Source organism: Aspergillus ochraceoroseus (assembly GCF_002846915.1).
Source record: "Aspergillus ochraceoroseus IBT 24754 chromosome Unknown P175scaffold_2, whole genome shotgun sequence".
Classification (NCBI taxonomy): Eukaryota; Fungi; Ascomycota; class Eurotiomycetes; order Eurotiales; family Aspergillaceae; genus Aspergillus; species Aspergillus ochraceoroseus.
This window is the reverse complement of record NW_024468477.1, coordinates 1,072,217-1,086,483: the sequence shown is the minus strand read 5'-3', so window position 1 is coordinate 1,086,483 and position 14,267 is coordinate 1,072,217. Positions and strand designations below refer to the sequence as shown.

The 14,267-nt window shown below is 49.6% G+C and overlaps 4 protein-coding genes across 4 annotated transcripts; 2 read left to right on the top strand and 2 right to left on the bottom strand.

Moving 5' to 3' along the window:
* Positions 1 to 4,183: 4,183 nt before the first annotated feature.
* Positions 4,184 to 4,897, top strand: P175DRAFT_0432700 (C2H2-type zinc finger protein; the record flags this gene model as incomplete). The annotated part of the gene is made up of 1 exon (XM_040893556.1): positions 4,184 to 4,897. One exon carries the CDS (start codon positions 4,184 to 4,186, stop codon positions 4,895 to 4,897), a length of 714 nt encoding a protein of 237 aa, XP_040753908.1.
* Positions 4,898 to 5,897: 1,000 nt separating this feature from the next.
* Positions 5,898 to 7,733, top strand: P175DRAFT_0521666 (uncharacterized protein; the record flags this gene model as incomplete). The annotated part of the gene is made up of 3 exons (XM_040899215.1): positions 5,898 to 6,273; positions 6,347 to 7,554; positions 7,596 to 7,733. Exons 1-3 carry the CDS (start codon positions 5,997 to 5,999, stop codon positions 7,731 to 7,733), a joined length of 1,623 nt encoding a protein of 540 aa, XP_040753907.1. The 5' UTR covers positions 5,898 to 5,996.
* A 1,467-nt stretch (positions 7,734 to 9,200) lies between these two features.
* Positions 9,201 to 11,318, bottom strand: P175DRAFT_0555186 (uncharacterized protein; the record flags this gene model as incomplete). The annotated part of the gene is made up of 1 exon (XM_040900613.1): positions 9,201 to 11,318. One exon carries the CDS (start codon positions 11,316 to 11,318, stop codon positions 9,201 to 9,203), a length of 2,118 nt encoding a protein of 705 aa, XP_040753906.1.
* Positions 11,319 to 11,762: 444 nt separating this feature from the next.
* Positions 11,763 to 14,253, bottom strand: clf1 (putative cell cycle control protein (Cwf4)). The gene is made up of 2 exons (XM_040900612.1): positions 12,398 to 14,253; positions 11,763 to 12,337 (listed from the first exon to the last, which is right to left on the bottom strand). Exons 1-2 carry the CDS (start codon positions 14,177 to 14,179, stop codon positions 12,107 to 12,109), a joined length of 2,013 nt encoding a protein of 670 aa, XP_040753905.1. The 5' UTR covers positions 14,180 to 14,253; the 3' UTR covers positions 11,763 to 12,106.
* Positions 14,254 to 14,267: the final 14 nt, after the last annotated feature.

Here is a 14,267-nt window from a genome sequence, read left to right as displayed (position 1 = left end):
AAAAAAAAAAAAAAGAACTCAGTGCTGAGTGCTGTCGGCTCCCGAGTAGATCAAACCCAAGAGAGACTTATGCATGTCCTATCTATATTATATGCATCACTCTGGTGAATTCTTTCTTGACGTAGAGTCGTCTGTCGGACGGGTTGAAGCTGGTAGTAACGCGGTAGGTATCCTACTAAGAACCCCACCGAGTGACGTCTCCGCTTACGCAGCTTGATGTGACGAGGCTGCAGTCGAGACCCCGATTGCGCTGAGATCGGGGGTGATTGTTATTTATCTGATAGCCAAGCCGTGGAGCGAATGTGTTTATTTTCCTGGAGTCTGGAGAAATGCATGAGTGGCAGCCGAGGACTTGGATGAGACTCGAGTGAAGAAGTTACATAGATGTTTTTTAAAAAAAAGGGTATTAGGGCATAGTTCCGAGAAGCGAGTCGGGTAGGAGATTTCGGAAATCTTTCTGCCTGTGCCAGTAAACTGTAAGTGTAACGGTGCGTCAGGTCCAACAACTCCACTGACTGCACCGGAGAAAATCCAAGTAATTAAAAAAAAAAAAAAAAAAAAAAAGAGTGGAACTGGATTGGACAGAGTACTAGTAACTCCTAGTACTGGTTTCGATTATTCCACTCAAGAGTCAAGACTCCCAGAGTTGGGAGCTTGCAAGGTAAAGCCAAGTTCAATACCGATGATAGAGGGCTACAGTTGTACAGAGTCCTGTACTCTGTCAATCGGATACGCCTCGGTATGAACATGTGCAGCCTTTAATCCCTTTAATCCCGCTGGGTCGCATCGCTGTTCCAAGCTTTTTTTTTTTTTTCTCCCTCTCGGACCCTGAAGATCCCACCACCACGGGTTGCTACGGACCTTACTCGGCGATACAATACTACTAGTAGTAGTAGTACTAGTATCTGCCACGCAATGCACGCGGAAACTAATCCCTAATACGGGATGGAACTCGCCTACCGGAGGACTCGTACTACTAGTAGCTAACTAGTGAAGGATCTCCACTCCGGACAAAGTTGAAAGAGTCCCCGAATGGCTTAAATCTAGATTGTCCAGTTGGTGGTTCTGTCTTGGATGGCCTTCCTCCTGAGCAGCGAGCTATCTTTGGAATGGTATCCCTGGAAGCAGGGAAGATCTGAGGGACTGAAAATAGCACTACTACTAGTATCCGTACTCCGTGACACCGTGTGAAATGTGAAATGTCTTAATTTTAATTCCTTAGTGATCTTGGCCCCCAGCCACTACGATCTCTAGTTGTGTTTTCCACAAGAGGACACGTAGAGTAGAACTAGACTAGAGACTCTGGAGAAAGGCTTAACAGAGAGAGAGAGAGAGAGAGAAAGGGGGGTTAATATAATTAGAGCTCTGGAAACCGCGCGGACGGCTGCCGGGCTAAATTCAACAGGGTTTGGCTAAGAAAGTTTTATGCTAGAGCCGTAAAGCCGGAAAAAATCAACATTTCCCCCCTACTCCGTAGGGTTCGGAGTGGGAAATGGCACACATCCGAGATCAAGGAGAAATGAAATCTGCTCCAAACTCCAAAGTACAGAGAATGAACGAAGCGAGCAAGCAAGCAAGCTAGCTGCTAACTAGGGGTCTTCCGGGGATTACCTACTTCGTAGACTAGGCGTAATTATGGGCCGGTTCTATGGCTCTTAGTCTTCCGTCTGGATTATTCCCCCGCTCCACATGGCGTTTATGGATCTAGCCAATTCTTCTCTTGTACGTACTACTCACTAGTCACTACTCAGTCGGGTCTAGCGGACTGGGATTATGGTAGTGAAAATCCGTAGGACTGAGTGAGGCCGCCCTGGGGCCTGAAGATATGTGAGCCCGAAGGACCCTGATTTTTTTTTTTTTTTTTTTTTTTTTTTTTTGGGACAGGGACGCGTATGTCTCGGGCGTGGCTGTTAGCATTTAGTAGTAGGTTCACAACTGAATACTCCGTACTAACTTCATCAAGACAAAGAACACACCTCTCTCCTGACAGAACGTACACAGCCAAGCTTGGCTTGACAATTCTCAGCAATCTAGGATACAAACAGTACCGAGGAGGACGGAATATGTAGGAGGATTGGTACCCTTAAGAACCTGATCCAGGTCATTACTCCGCTTCGAGGAGTTGGGTAGCTGTCTGGCCCTGAAAGAAGTGATCAGCGTTCAGCAGCTGTAGGGGAATCTTGGCGTCTCAGTCTATTTTCTCGGGAAGTTAACCGTTGCTGTCAGGAGAGTCTGGCCCTGAGTGATATAGGCCGGCTCCGTACATACTACAGTATACACACGTCTGTACTCGGATTGGCGTATCCGTAATCGTACTCCGTACTCTGTATTAAGCGGTCATTTTTCCGGAAAAGAAACAGCAATAATCCGCGGCAGAGTCTGTAAGTCCGACAGAGTTGTTCTTGCGAACATCCAGAGTAGAAAAGAAAAGAAACCTGATCATTGAGATTCAACGGTAAACTGAGGGTTCAAGTTTGATTTCGATACGTCAGCAGCAATCTCAGGGCTCTCGTTGGTACCATTTTACCTCTACAATGTTCCTCGACTCCGTACTATGCACCCACCATGTCTTGATCATACTATTTCATGGGGCCTACAGCAGCCGACGCAGGGAACGGAACGCCTTATCATCGCGTATACTAGCCTCCGGAGGCGCAGGGCCCAAGCAACAAATGATAATTTCTCAGGGAGTAACAGCCACAATCACACCCGTTCCACCGGCCCGCTTACATAGTCTATAGAACTGCACTTGCACGGAAATGGAGACGCAACGTCAACCAACACGTATACACTACCTGGATGTATTCCATGCCGTGCCCCTGATAATAAGTATAAGGTGGGCAAGTGATTGAAAGGGGGCCCTAATTGAGCTAAGACTGGCTGAGCATGAATAGGAATACTTTGTCGGGGAGTAGATACCTAGGAAGCCCTAGACATACGTAATGCACATCATGGTTGGTTGCTTGAGCCACAGGGTTCGGCCGTAAAGTTATTATCCGTAGATTACTCGTCCCTAGTACGTATTTCCTGTTATACTTCAATCCGAGTTTGGCTTCAGAATACCTGTCTGAATGGAAGAAATAGTCAAAGCTTGTCCTGTTCTGATGGGACAGGGAATATAAGACCTTGAGAAATAAGAATAATCTATAGTTATCCATATCCTACCTTTATAACAATACCATAAAGTTTACGCCGGCGCAGGAACTAAAAGTCCGTTATAGCTTGGTCTTTTTTTTTTTTTTAAAATTACATCCCAATTTTGGCCCCTGGTGGATTATTTGAGGCCAAGGGAGTTGGGAAGAGAGAAGAAGAGAATCTCGAATGAATGAATAATGTTAAATGATGCTGCCTAACTCCACTGAAATGAACTGCTCCAGAGTCCAGTCTAGTTGGAGTCCACAGTGGGCTCCCAACGTACTACCAATGTACTAAGGACTGGCTTTGGCGATGGTCAGAGCTTCTGGAGAGACCCTGGACCAGTTTCAAGATGCCTTGGAATAAAACTCTTGCCTCTTCTTCATTTCTTTCAATTCCCATCTCCCTTCTCTTGAATCCATCTTGAAATTATCAATCGCCTTCTCTCCCTGATCCGCACTTCTCTGGAAGAATTGTTGCTCAAGTTTAATCTCTCTCTCTCTCTCTCTCTCTCTCTCTCTCTCAATTTCCCGTTTCTTGAAACCTCAAGACAGCCCGATTTGCAGTATTCCTTGCGCTATCTGGCTTTCGCTGCCACGCATCCCTCATTAGAGTCTACCCGGCTGGAAAACGACGCAAGGCAGAGAGACATCTCCATTCGTCTATCCGTTCTCTGTCAGATCTGCGCGCCCAGGTGCCTGTCTACAGATCGAGGGGCGTGTTACACGAGAAAAACCACAAACATCTTCGAAGGCAGCTGCTGGTGTGTGTTCTCTTACCCTTTCCCCCCCCCCCCCCGTTTCTTTTCTTTTGAAGATTTTTTACGACCTTCCTCCTGTTCTTTTCCCCGTCTCAACTTATAGATCTCCACATGAAATCGCCCCTTGGATTAGGCTATCAGAGGCGTTTCTAGTGGGAGGGAGGCTAAAGTTGATTCATCAGATTGTTTTTTTTTTGCTTCTTCTTTAAAACCAAAAAAAAAAATCTGCTAACTGTTATTTCAAAAGATCTGAAGTTTTTTTTTTTTTTTCTTGCTGTGGTAAGGGAAATGTCCAGCTGCAGGGCAAGTTTTGTGTCGATCTTGAACAATGATGATAACCCATCATTTGCTGTTCGATCGGCTCACGGGATATCCACCTCCTCACATCCATACCAACTAGAGCAACCGTCATCAAAACCGCCATCCGATTATCATTTTGGCAGAACTTACTCCGACTCTCCATCGCCGAGGGTAACACGACACCCGTTTGATCCCGTTACAGAAGCTGCTCAGCCAGCATCACCCGGTTCCTCCGATTGCTCATCTTACGACTATACGGCCACTTCAAGCGCAGGCTCCTACCACCAACCCACCCGTTCAGACCCCTACGCTTACCGACTGCCTTCTGAGAAGCGCCTCAGTGCCAATTCTGTGGGCGACCCTCCATCTCCCCAGACCTCGATTGCCAGCACGTCTAAAGAGTCTGTCGCTCCCAAACCAGCTCGCAAAAACAAGTACCCTTGTCCATTCGCGGCTAGCCATGCCTGTACCGCTACATTCACAACTTCCGGCCATGCTGCACGACACGGTAAGAAACATACGGGAGAGAAAAGCGTACACTGCCCGATCTGCAACAAGGCTTTCACGCGGAAAGACAACATGAAACAACATATCCGCACCCACCGAACACATTCCGACGACATGTCCTCCAACGCCACCGAGCGGGACAGTGACGCGAACAGCGGATGGTCAAGCAGGAGAAAACACCCATACGATCATTAGCCATCGCACGTTCAGTCCGGGAAGGGGGAAATACGACTGTCTATGATAGCATGACGGCAAATGATTTCGAAGATTTGAAGTGGCAATCACCGTTCACCAGTGTCCTTTGGGACCATGTCATCACTATATAGTTGACGAGCAACGGACGCCCAAGGAAGAATCGACCAGCCTTCTTTTGGAAGCCTGTGAGGGCTTCCCGTGTGAGAGCTAAGGCCTCACATTTTCTTTTATCATCGGACGATTCGTCCCACAGTGTCGAAACCGGAAGGTTCGAGCCCAAGACGTCCTCAGAGCGACGCCAAGGTGACTGCTGGGCAGCACTCGCATTATGCCAAATTTCTTTTACTCTTTTTTTTTTTTTTTTTTTTTTTTTAATTCAATTATCTGCCGCCTGAAAGCGACAAATAGAATCGGATAGACATGTGCATCCAACACCGTTCGGGAATAGACTCTTCCACGTACGAGTTGGATATACATTATTTTCCCTCCTGTTAGATTATTAGTGATTGTCATGAAGGGCCTTGGGAAGATCGACTCGGAAGCCGAATCGAATGTACAGTACAGATTAAGCGAAACGATGAGAGTTCACCGTGGTGATACCCAGATTCAACCACAAATTCCTCCGTAAATGGTACACGCGATAAAAGAACCACGGAACGAGGCGGTGCAGACTCCATGGTACTGTACTCATCTCGAGTCTGGATCAGGGACTCACTAGTTGGCCCTGATCTGGCAGCGCAGCTTGATTTTAGTTACAACACGTTCGTCTTGAATCCTGTCCAACTTCCAGGCTGGTGACCTCATTCGCCGCTGGCACAGGCAGGAAGATTCTAGATAGTCTCTGGATATTTGGAAAGAAACGTTAACTGTATGTGTAGTGTGTCTGGTGAGCAGCCACCGTTATAGTCCCACAGCCACTTATCTCCAAATACGTCAGAGGATTGCGGCTGCTGCCCCGCTCTCTCTCTCTCTCTCTCTCTCTCTCTCTCTCTTCTTTTCTCTCACTTAAATCATCATCATCATCTTCTTCTTCTTCATCTTTTCTTAAACTGATACCGTTCTTATGACTGCTTCGCTCCTTTCCTAACTCTACTACCACATGGCGTACTACGACAACCGCCATTCCTCTAATGATCGCTATGGAGGTACCCAGCAGGTAGAGGTTGCTAGTCATACACACGGTGGTCGCTCTGGAACCAGAGACAAATATTACCGTGACCATCCTTCAGGAGATTATGGTTATGACTATGGTCGTGACCCTTACTATAGGCGATCCATGGATGGTGTTTATAGGTCACACTCTGCGGCTGGGTACCATGAAGACCCAGGCTACTATCGATCCCATGTCCGACGATCCAGGCGTTATGACGACCGACGTGCGTATTCCGTCCCCAAGCAGACAATCAAGGTAGAAGAACCATGTTCGACTTTGCATGCTAACGTACGCAGGCGATCGCGACAATTACTCCCATTCTCGATCAACTAGCCGCTCACCCCCACGCCGTCACAGATCCTCGTCAGACCGTGCTCCTGGCGCGTCGGGCTTAGGATCAGCGGCGGTAGCAGCCTCTAGGTCGCATGGCAGTGGCCGTGGTCGCTCGCGTGGCCGAGACCGTCGCTCTTACTCGTACTCGCCATCTCCATCCCGGGCAAGTCGTCCCCACAGCGACAAGGGTGAGCAGCGCATCACTCAGGCTGTCAAGGCAGCCTTGACTGCAGGAGCGATTGAGGCTTTCCGTGTCCGTAAGGAGCCTGGCGAGTGGACTGGAGCGAAAGGCCGACGGGTTCTCACGGCTGCGATCACCGCCGGCGGGACAGATGGGCTCGTTGACCGTGACCCAAGCAGACATTCCAAGCGTCATATCATCGAGTCGACGCTTACCGGTCTGGCCACGAACCGGATTGTGAACGGCTCTCGATCCCATTCCAGGTCCCGAAAACACTCATCGCGTTCCCACTCGCACGGACGCAGTGGAGCTAAGGATGCCGCCCTCGCCGGTATCCTCGCCGCTGCTGGTAAGGAAGCCTATGATCGATTCCGCTCCAAAGATCAAAATCGGGACCGTCACAGGTCCAGCTCTCGGGACAGCTATGACCACGATTCCACGCGCCCCCACCGATCCAAGAAGCGCAGCAAGAGTGTGACCGACTACCTCAATGAAGGTATAGAAGCATTGGGATTCAAGGAAGGGGACAAGGGCAAATATCAGGACAGAGATGATCGGTCCCGACGGCATCACCGATCATCGCGTCACGTCGACTCCTCGGATGATGGCCGCTACAGCGACAGCGACTACTCTCGCCGCCAACCAAGCCCATCACGGGGAGGCAGGCATTCCAGAGAGGTGAGTCGATCTTTCAACACCACCTCAATGGGGAACAGAGGCGATGAGGGCTACGGCTACGGCTACGGATACGGGCACTTGGACACCACCCTCAGTAGACCGCAGTACTCTCGCTCTGACTCCCGAACCCTCCCTAATGCCCGCTCTCGTGCCCGTCATGGAAGTAAGAAGAATAATAACCCTGACTCTGACTCGGAGAATAGTACCGATGAGGACAAGAAACAAAGAAAGCTCAACAAGGAAACCCTCTGGGCTAGGGGACTTGGCCACAGCCGCCACCATCCATGCCGCACACACTCGCTCGCTGAAAACGTGAAAAAAAAAATAATAATAAAAAAAAAAAAACGACGAAGGTGAAATCACCCCGGAAGAAGCCCGCCGCTGCGAGTATCCACGGCGCCGTCTCGGAATGGAACCATGTCGATAAGAAACGACGCGAGCGCACATCATTCCAGAAGGAACGCGAATCGAAGAAAACCAAAATCCGTTAATGGTGGCAGCAGCAGTGGTGGTGGTGGCCCAAAACGCACCCCCCAGAGCTTGAGCCATCGTCATCTTCCTCGAAAAACAGTATACCCAGATGAAATTGAAGAAAACGGTTCGATAGCGGACCATCAGACCAGGTCGATGCGAAGGTTCCGCTTCTACGAGGGCTGTTTGATTTCTTTTCTTTTCTTTCTTTCCTATCATTTTCCCACATAAGAACCGTCCCCCACCCGCATGTCTTGCTTGGTTTATCTGCAGTTTGACGTGATATGATATCAGAGTTACGAATAATGAATGAGATAACGAGCTACTTTTTTTTTTTTTTTTCTGTAACTATGGCACCCGAGCTCTATCTGTTACATTTTCCTTACCTCTTTAGAACTACTGGGCTTGCTCTCTTGCTTGGTTTTTGCCGTTTTTTTTTTTTTACACGAGTACGAGAACGAGAATGAGTAGGAGAGTACGTACGAGTTGTGGTTCTGAGAGTTGGCTTGTGTAGCTTGCAGGGTTGCATGCTTCGCTATGTATACGGTATAACTAACTAGTTACTAGTTATGCTATGCATACATACATACATACCTGTGTATGCTAGATGTAGTGCAATCATAGTCCAAGGTAACTAACTACTTTACCTCTCTTACTCGCTTGTAGAAACCAGCTACGGAGAAGAAGAAGAAGAAGAAGAAGACTGCCCTAAACCAAGGGAGGAGGGACAAAATGAAAGCAGAAGCCAAAATTCATTCCAGCCACACAATCAAGCGTGGAGAGATAGCGTAGCTACCTGATTAAGTGACCTCCGACCCAAACCAAGTCGAGTCGAGTCAAGTCGAGTCAAGTCAAAAAGGGGAAAGATCCAAGCGAAACACAAACACAGCACAGCAGCGATCTATGTTCAATATACCCAACCAAGACCACAAAAAAAAAAAGCAAACACCGGGTTTTCGAATTAGGCCGTATGAGACAGAACAGAGAAATCGACAGTGCACGAAGTGATGTGGGAATAATACAGACAGGCAGATACAGACAGATGCATACACACACATAGAGACACACAGAGAAAGAGAGAGAGAGAGAGAGAGAGCCAGCATGGTACAAGATAAAAGAGTGTAGGGACTCTTCAAAGTTGGGCTTCAACGTTCCTTCTTTTTGGACTCCTATTTCAAGTCCACGGGTTTGATATGTTACACAATAGGAAGTGTAATAAGATGTATTGTGACAGCAACTCCAACTAATGGAGCGGATTTTTGGACCCTGGATTTGGCTGATGTGTCCAGAGGCAAGGATGGCCCAGGGTAAAAGGCAAATTTGCTGTCACTCCTCGCTAATAGTGGGGGAATTCCAAAAAAAAAAAAAAAAAACCTATCACAGAAGAATGAGAGGCTTCTACCTAGCGCCACTGATGTAGTGATCATGGTAGGAATGCTGGAATTGCTTTACGAGTAAATAGATATGACTGTCGTTGGATCAAAGGATTATCGATCGGCTTTAAGGTTAAGCCAGCTCATGTCGGAGTTGATGTTGTTCCTCGGCATAGGTTCGCCATGGGGAATGAGGATACTGGATCCTCGGGTGTTCGTGCGAGCCGAGTCGTGTTTTCGATAGTCAATCGTTGGAGACAGCCCGGCGGAAGGCAGATCTCGGATACTCTGGGTGTTGTGGTAGCAGCTCCCGCTGTATGTACTGCTGGGAGGGCGGTTGATCCAATTTTGGGTTGGCCAACTCGGATCATTCGACCCCATCCGCCCGTCATGGTCATAATCGTCGTCATCGGAGTGAAGGCTGATCGAGTCTGCACTAGAGATTCGAGCCGACTGGCTTTCCGGGATTGCGATGTGACGGCCATCTTTGATTGACGAGGCGTGTTCCGTTGTCGGGCTGCCGCTGAGAACGCGGCCCAATGGCGTGGGTTGTTCGAGGAAGCCCATGTTTAAGGGTGGAAGGGCATTACCACCCGCAGGCCACAGAGTGCCTCTCTGACCCCGTTCAAAGCCCGCACCGGCTTGGTGGCCTTGGGGCTGCAAGCCTGCCGAACTAGCCGCACTATTATTGTTTTGGAAATACTTGCTCCAGCCTTCATTGGACCTTCGATCCCCCGGGCGTGGCAAGGATTCTTGGGCCTCCATAGCTTTATCGTTGTGTCTATAGTCAGTGGCTGGAGTCTCATCTTCACTGGATTGGATAGTGATCAGGGGACTGGACATGACGGGGTGAGAATTTGGCATATAGCCCGGGAGAGCGCGACATTTCTCATCCCCCACCCGGCCTGAGAAGATATCAAGCGAATCCATGGACCTGGCCGCGAGAGGTGCTGGACTTTGCGCCATTGGATAGGCGGAGCGGGCCAGGGGCTCTACACCCTGATCCTGGAAGCTCAACCGGTCCTTATCGACATCTTGGCCTCCGTGAGCCCTTTTCTGTTTGTCCTTCCTACGTTTGATTAAGAACAGAATTATCAACAAGACTGCTGCAATACCCAAAAGGGTACCCAGAGTTGCTCCGATGATCGTGCCAGTATTGCTACTCCCTGAGCTGCCACCTGATGAAGAGCTGGACGTAGAAACGGATCCGGCTGTGGAGTTGGTGGTGTTAGTAGTAGTAGTAGTAGTAGTTGTCGTGGAACCGAGAATGTCTTGCTCCGACTGATCGCCGTAAAACAGTTTGGTTGAGTTTACCCAGCTATTTGAGGTCTGGTTGAAGATGGCCAACGAATCAGTGCCACTCCCGCTCGAAATGACCACCAGGGAGTTGTTACCCTGAGCCAGCGAGTAAGACTGCCGTGTGGTCGAAGAGGCAAGGGTACCATTGTACTCCGGATAGCTGTCCCTTTTTCTTTTCCTAGAGGATCGAGTCGTCTTTGGTGAGGGACTGACTAGTTCTGTGGTTGTGACGGTGTTGGGTGAAACGCTCATATCGAATACCTGGAGGATTTTGCTTCCATCGGATCTACGGATAAGAGCACACTCAGAATCACTGGGGACTTCGTTTTTCAGGGTAATCTTGGCGTCAGCCCATCCGTTCGGTGGTTGATAGATATGGACTCCTTTCGTCGACGTTAGGCCTCCAATCAAGGCAGCTGCATTGTCGGCCCAGGGAACCAGAATGGGGGAAACAGCCGGGGAAGCATTCTCTCCAGATTGGGATGTTACCGTATAGGGCGACGCGGTTTGTAGAAGAAATGTATCGGAAGTAGCGCCAGACCCATCTACTTGGCTACCACCATAGACCAATATCGAGGAGACCGATTTGATGTAAATGGCGCTGTGCGAGGTCCGGTTGGAGGTAACCGAGCCTGTCGGGAGAATGGTCTTCCATGTTTTGTCGTTGAAAGAGTAGCGCTGTAATCCCGGTTTCCTCTGCAACGAGGATGTGCCTCCAACTACGTAGAGGGCGGGCTGATCTTCATTCCCATCGATTCCACCGGTAACACATGCCGCATCGGAGACCGGCTCGCCCATGGTTAGATTCGACCACGTCCCATTGCGCTGGAGAGGGATGGCGAGGAATCCAGTGGAAGAGTAAGTATAAAGAGTGTTGTCGTGTATGACGGAGCAATGACCCTCCAGTGGCACGGGGGGGTTGGGCACAATCATATCGATACCAGAGAAAAGAGCGTCACTGGAAAGGAAGTCGAGTCTTCGAGTATACCAGCCACCCGACAGGAATCCGGGGGGAAAGGAAAAAAAAAAAAAAAGGAAAGAAAGTTGACTGCCAGAGCACTATCGCATGGTCAATGAGGACACATTTGGCAGAGTGAGTGACAACGAATGGAATGGCGGTGGTCGCGATCGATCAACGGAACGAGAACCGGAGGAGCACAGAAAGCGAAAGAAAAGAAAGCGAGAGGCGACCTGAGTTAACCTGGTGGCTGTCAAGGGGGAAATTTCAGAGGGAAAGTAAGTGATAGACTGCTGCACGATGTCAAATCGGCAGGGAGAGAGAAGAAAGAACGCAACACGGAAGAGAGAGAGAGAGAGAGAGAGAGAGAGAGAGAAAGATAGGGGAGGTGACTGGAGAGAAGAAGAAGAAGAAGAAGAAGAAGAAGAAGAAGGAAATTAATTAATTCTAGGATGGAAACTATGGGCGAGTAATGGGAAGTGAAACAATGGCGGCAACTTAGACCACAACACCATCAAATAAAACCCCAAAAAACACTCACTCACGGACTAGAGAGAGAGGAGAAGCAAAGAGAAATGAAATGGAAGAAAAGAAGAAGAGATGATAGAATCATAACATGAAAAGGGAAGATGGTTGGTAAAGTGAGGAGGGTTGGAGTCTGTAAGGGACCCATTCAGGGGTTTCTCTAGTATCTTGATCTTCATCTTCATATTCATTGATATCCGATATGGTTTCACCCCGAAACTTCTGCTCATATAGAAAACTAACTCTGCCCCTGTTTCCACTGGTGCGCCATCCGTAACAATTTCGACAGATTCGCTGCAGACTGGTCATCCGCCGGGAATACATAATCCATATACTCTTCATACCGATCATCATCCAGCTTACGCCGTTTCTTCACCCGTCGAGGCATCTGTTGCTCGATCTTATCGATATCCTCGGCCGATCCATGCGTATGCTCAAACGACCGCCATGCATTCAGTAGTTCCACTCTCTGTTTTTTTTTCACGTTAGCTTCTAAATTTATTTTTGGAATAGAAAAAAAAAAACTTACGTCTTCCTTCAGTTCCTTCTCCTTGAATAGCTGGTGTGCTCGCTCAAACACCGCCCGAGCACGTCGCTTAGCTTCCTCGCTGACCGGTCGCTCTGCTTCCTCCTCTTCCTCTTCCTCCTCGTCGGGGATATTGATCTCGAAGCGGGCGTAGTTAATCCACACCTTGACATGATCCGTCTTCTCGAGCAGCCGCTCATACAGTTGTCGCTCTCGCTCATACTCGCCTTCGTACTCTTCAAAGTCAATGTAAGCCTTCCACACAAGTTCCGGCATATCTAGGGTCGCCTGGTCGATGCCAAGTTCAAAGATCGCCCGCACACGCTCCGTGTCGTCGAGCCCGCGCTCCAGTTCCGCGTACTTGATCCAGGATTGACTGTTGGACGGGTTCCACTCGATCTGCTTCTCGTATAGTGTCCGGCACCGTACGAACTCAAACAGCTGCTGTTCCAGATCCACGTAGCCCCGGAACAACTTATCCTTCGGGCACATTCCCAGGGCCTGGCCCAGGGTCTTGCGCGCTGCCTGTAGGTCCATCTGTCGGACGTCGAATTGCGCCTTCATCAGCCAGATTTTCGCAAACGTAAACTTCTTGTGAGGGACGAGTTTGAGGCATTCCGCGTAGATCTGGCGCGCCCGGTCGATGTCCTTGGCCTCCATTTCCTCCCAGATCGCATAGAAGATCCAAAGATAGATATACCGTCTCCAGTGTCGCTTCTCTTGAGATGGGGGGATCTGGGCAATCGCGCGCTCGTAGATATCGCGAACCCGTTCGGGGTCCCCGGAAGTCTCTTCCAACCGCGCAAAATCGAACCAAACGTCGTAGTTTCGGGGGTTCTCCTTCAGCTGTTCCTCATACTGAACTCGGCGCTTGGAGAGAATGACATCCTCCACCCCTTCCCGGTCGCCAAATTGCTTCTCGAAAGTCGTGTATGCTTTGTGTAGTGCAACGGATTTGGAACGAGGCAACCGATCCAAAGCATACTTGTAGATGGCTCGAGAGCGCTCATACTCCTTTAGCTTTGCCTCGAACTTGGCGTAAGCGATGAAGAGTTTCTCGTCCATGAAATCCTCCCCTAGCGTTTCCACAGCCGTGCCGTACACCTCCCGGACAAGGTCGCCAGTGCCATACTCTTCCTCAAAGCGAGCCCATTTGATCCAATTCCTCGGCTCAGGATGCACAATCGTGAATCGCTGGAAGATGGCCCGCGCCCTCTCAAACTCATTATACCTCTTCTCCAGCTTAATATAAGCGCTCCACGCCCCCTCCTCCGGCTCCCAGGACATCCACCGCTCAAACACCTGCCGGGTTCCCGGAATATTCCCCAGGGTCTCCTCCATGTAAACATACTTGTACCAGAGCTTATCCACGCGCGGCAGAATCGTCACGGCACGATCAAGCAGGTTCCTCGCGTGGTTGATATTTCGATTCCGCATCTCCGACTCAATGTACCGAATCCACAGCACCACAGAGGTCGGGTTCACGTCCAGCGCGCGCTCAAATATCGACCGTGCCCGTCGAAATTCCTTCTGCTCAAGCTCCCACACGGCATACCGCATCCAGTTGTTCATGTTAATCCTGTTGCGTCGCACATAGTCCTCGAACTCTTTGCGCTTCCGACCCTGATATTCATGTAATTCTTCAAGATCCGCAAATCGCTGCGTCGGCGCCTGTAATGTCTCCTCCTGCCGGTCAACAGCCTCGCGGAGCAGCTGCTCCGCTGAGATCTGGATTGGGGCAGGAGCCTTGTTCTTGACCCTGGGCGGGCCGCGTGACGACTCCATGGCGACGTTAGGACCGACCGAATCAGTGGTCGATGGGGTAGGGAAGGTGTGGGAAGCTGAAGCCTAAGTTGAAGGGTATGTATGAGGT

What these genes read in the sequence shown, in the direction of transcription:
- clf1 (XM_040900612.1), bottom strand. Translation starts at nt 14,179, where the DNA reads ATGGAGTCGTCACGCGGCCCGCCCAGGGTCAAGAACAAGGCTCCTGCC. An exon ending in AGAAGGAACTGAAGGAAGAC is followed by an intron (nt 12,338 to 12,397) that starts GTAAGTTTTTTT and finishes AAAAAAAAACAG; the next exon opens with AGAGTGGAACTACTGAATGC.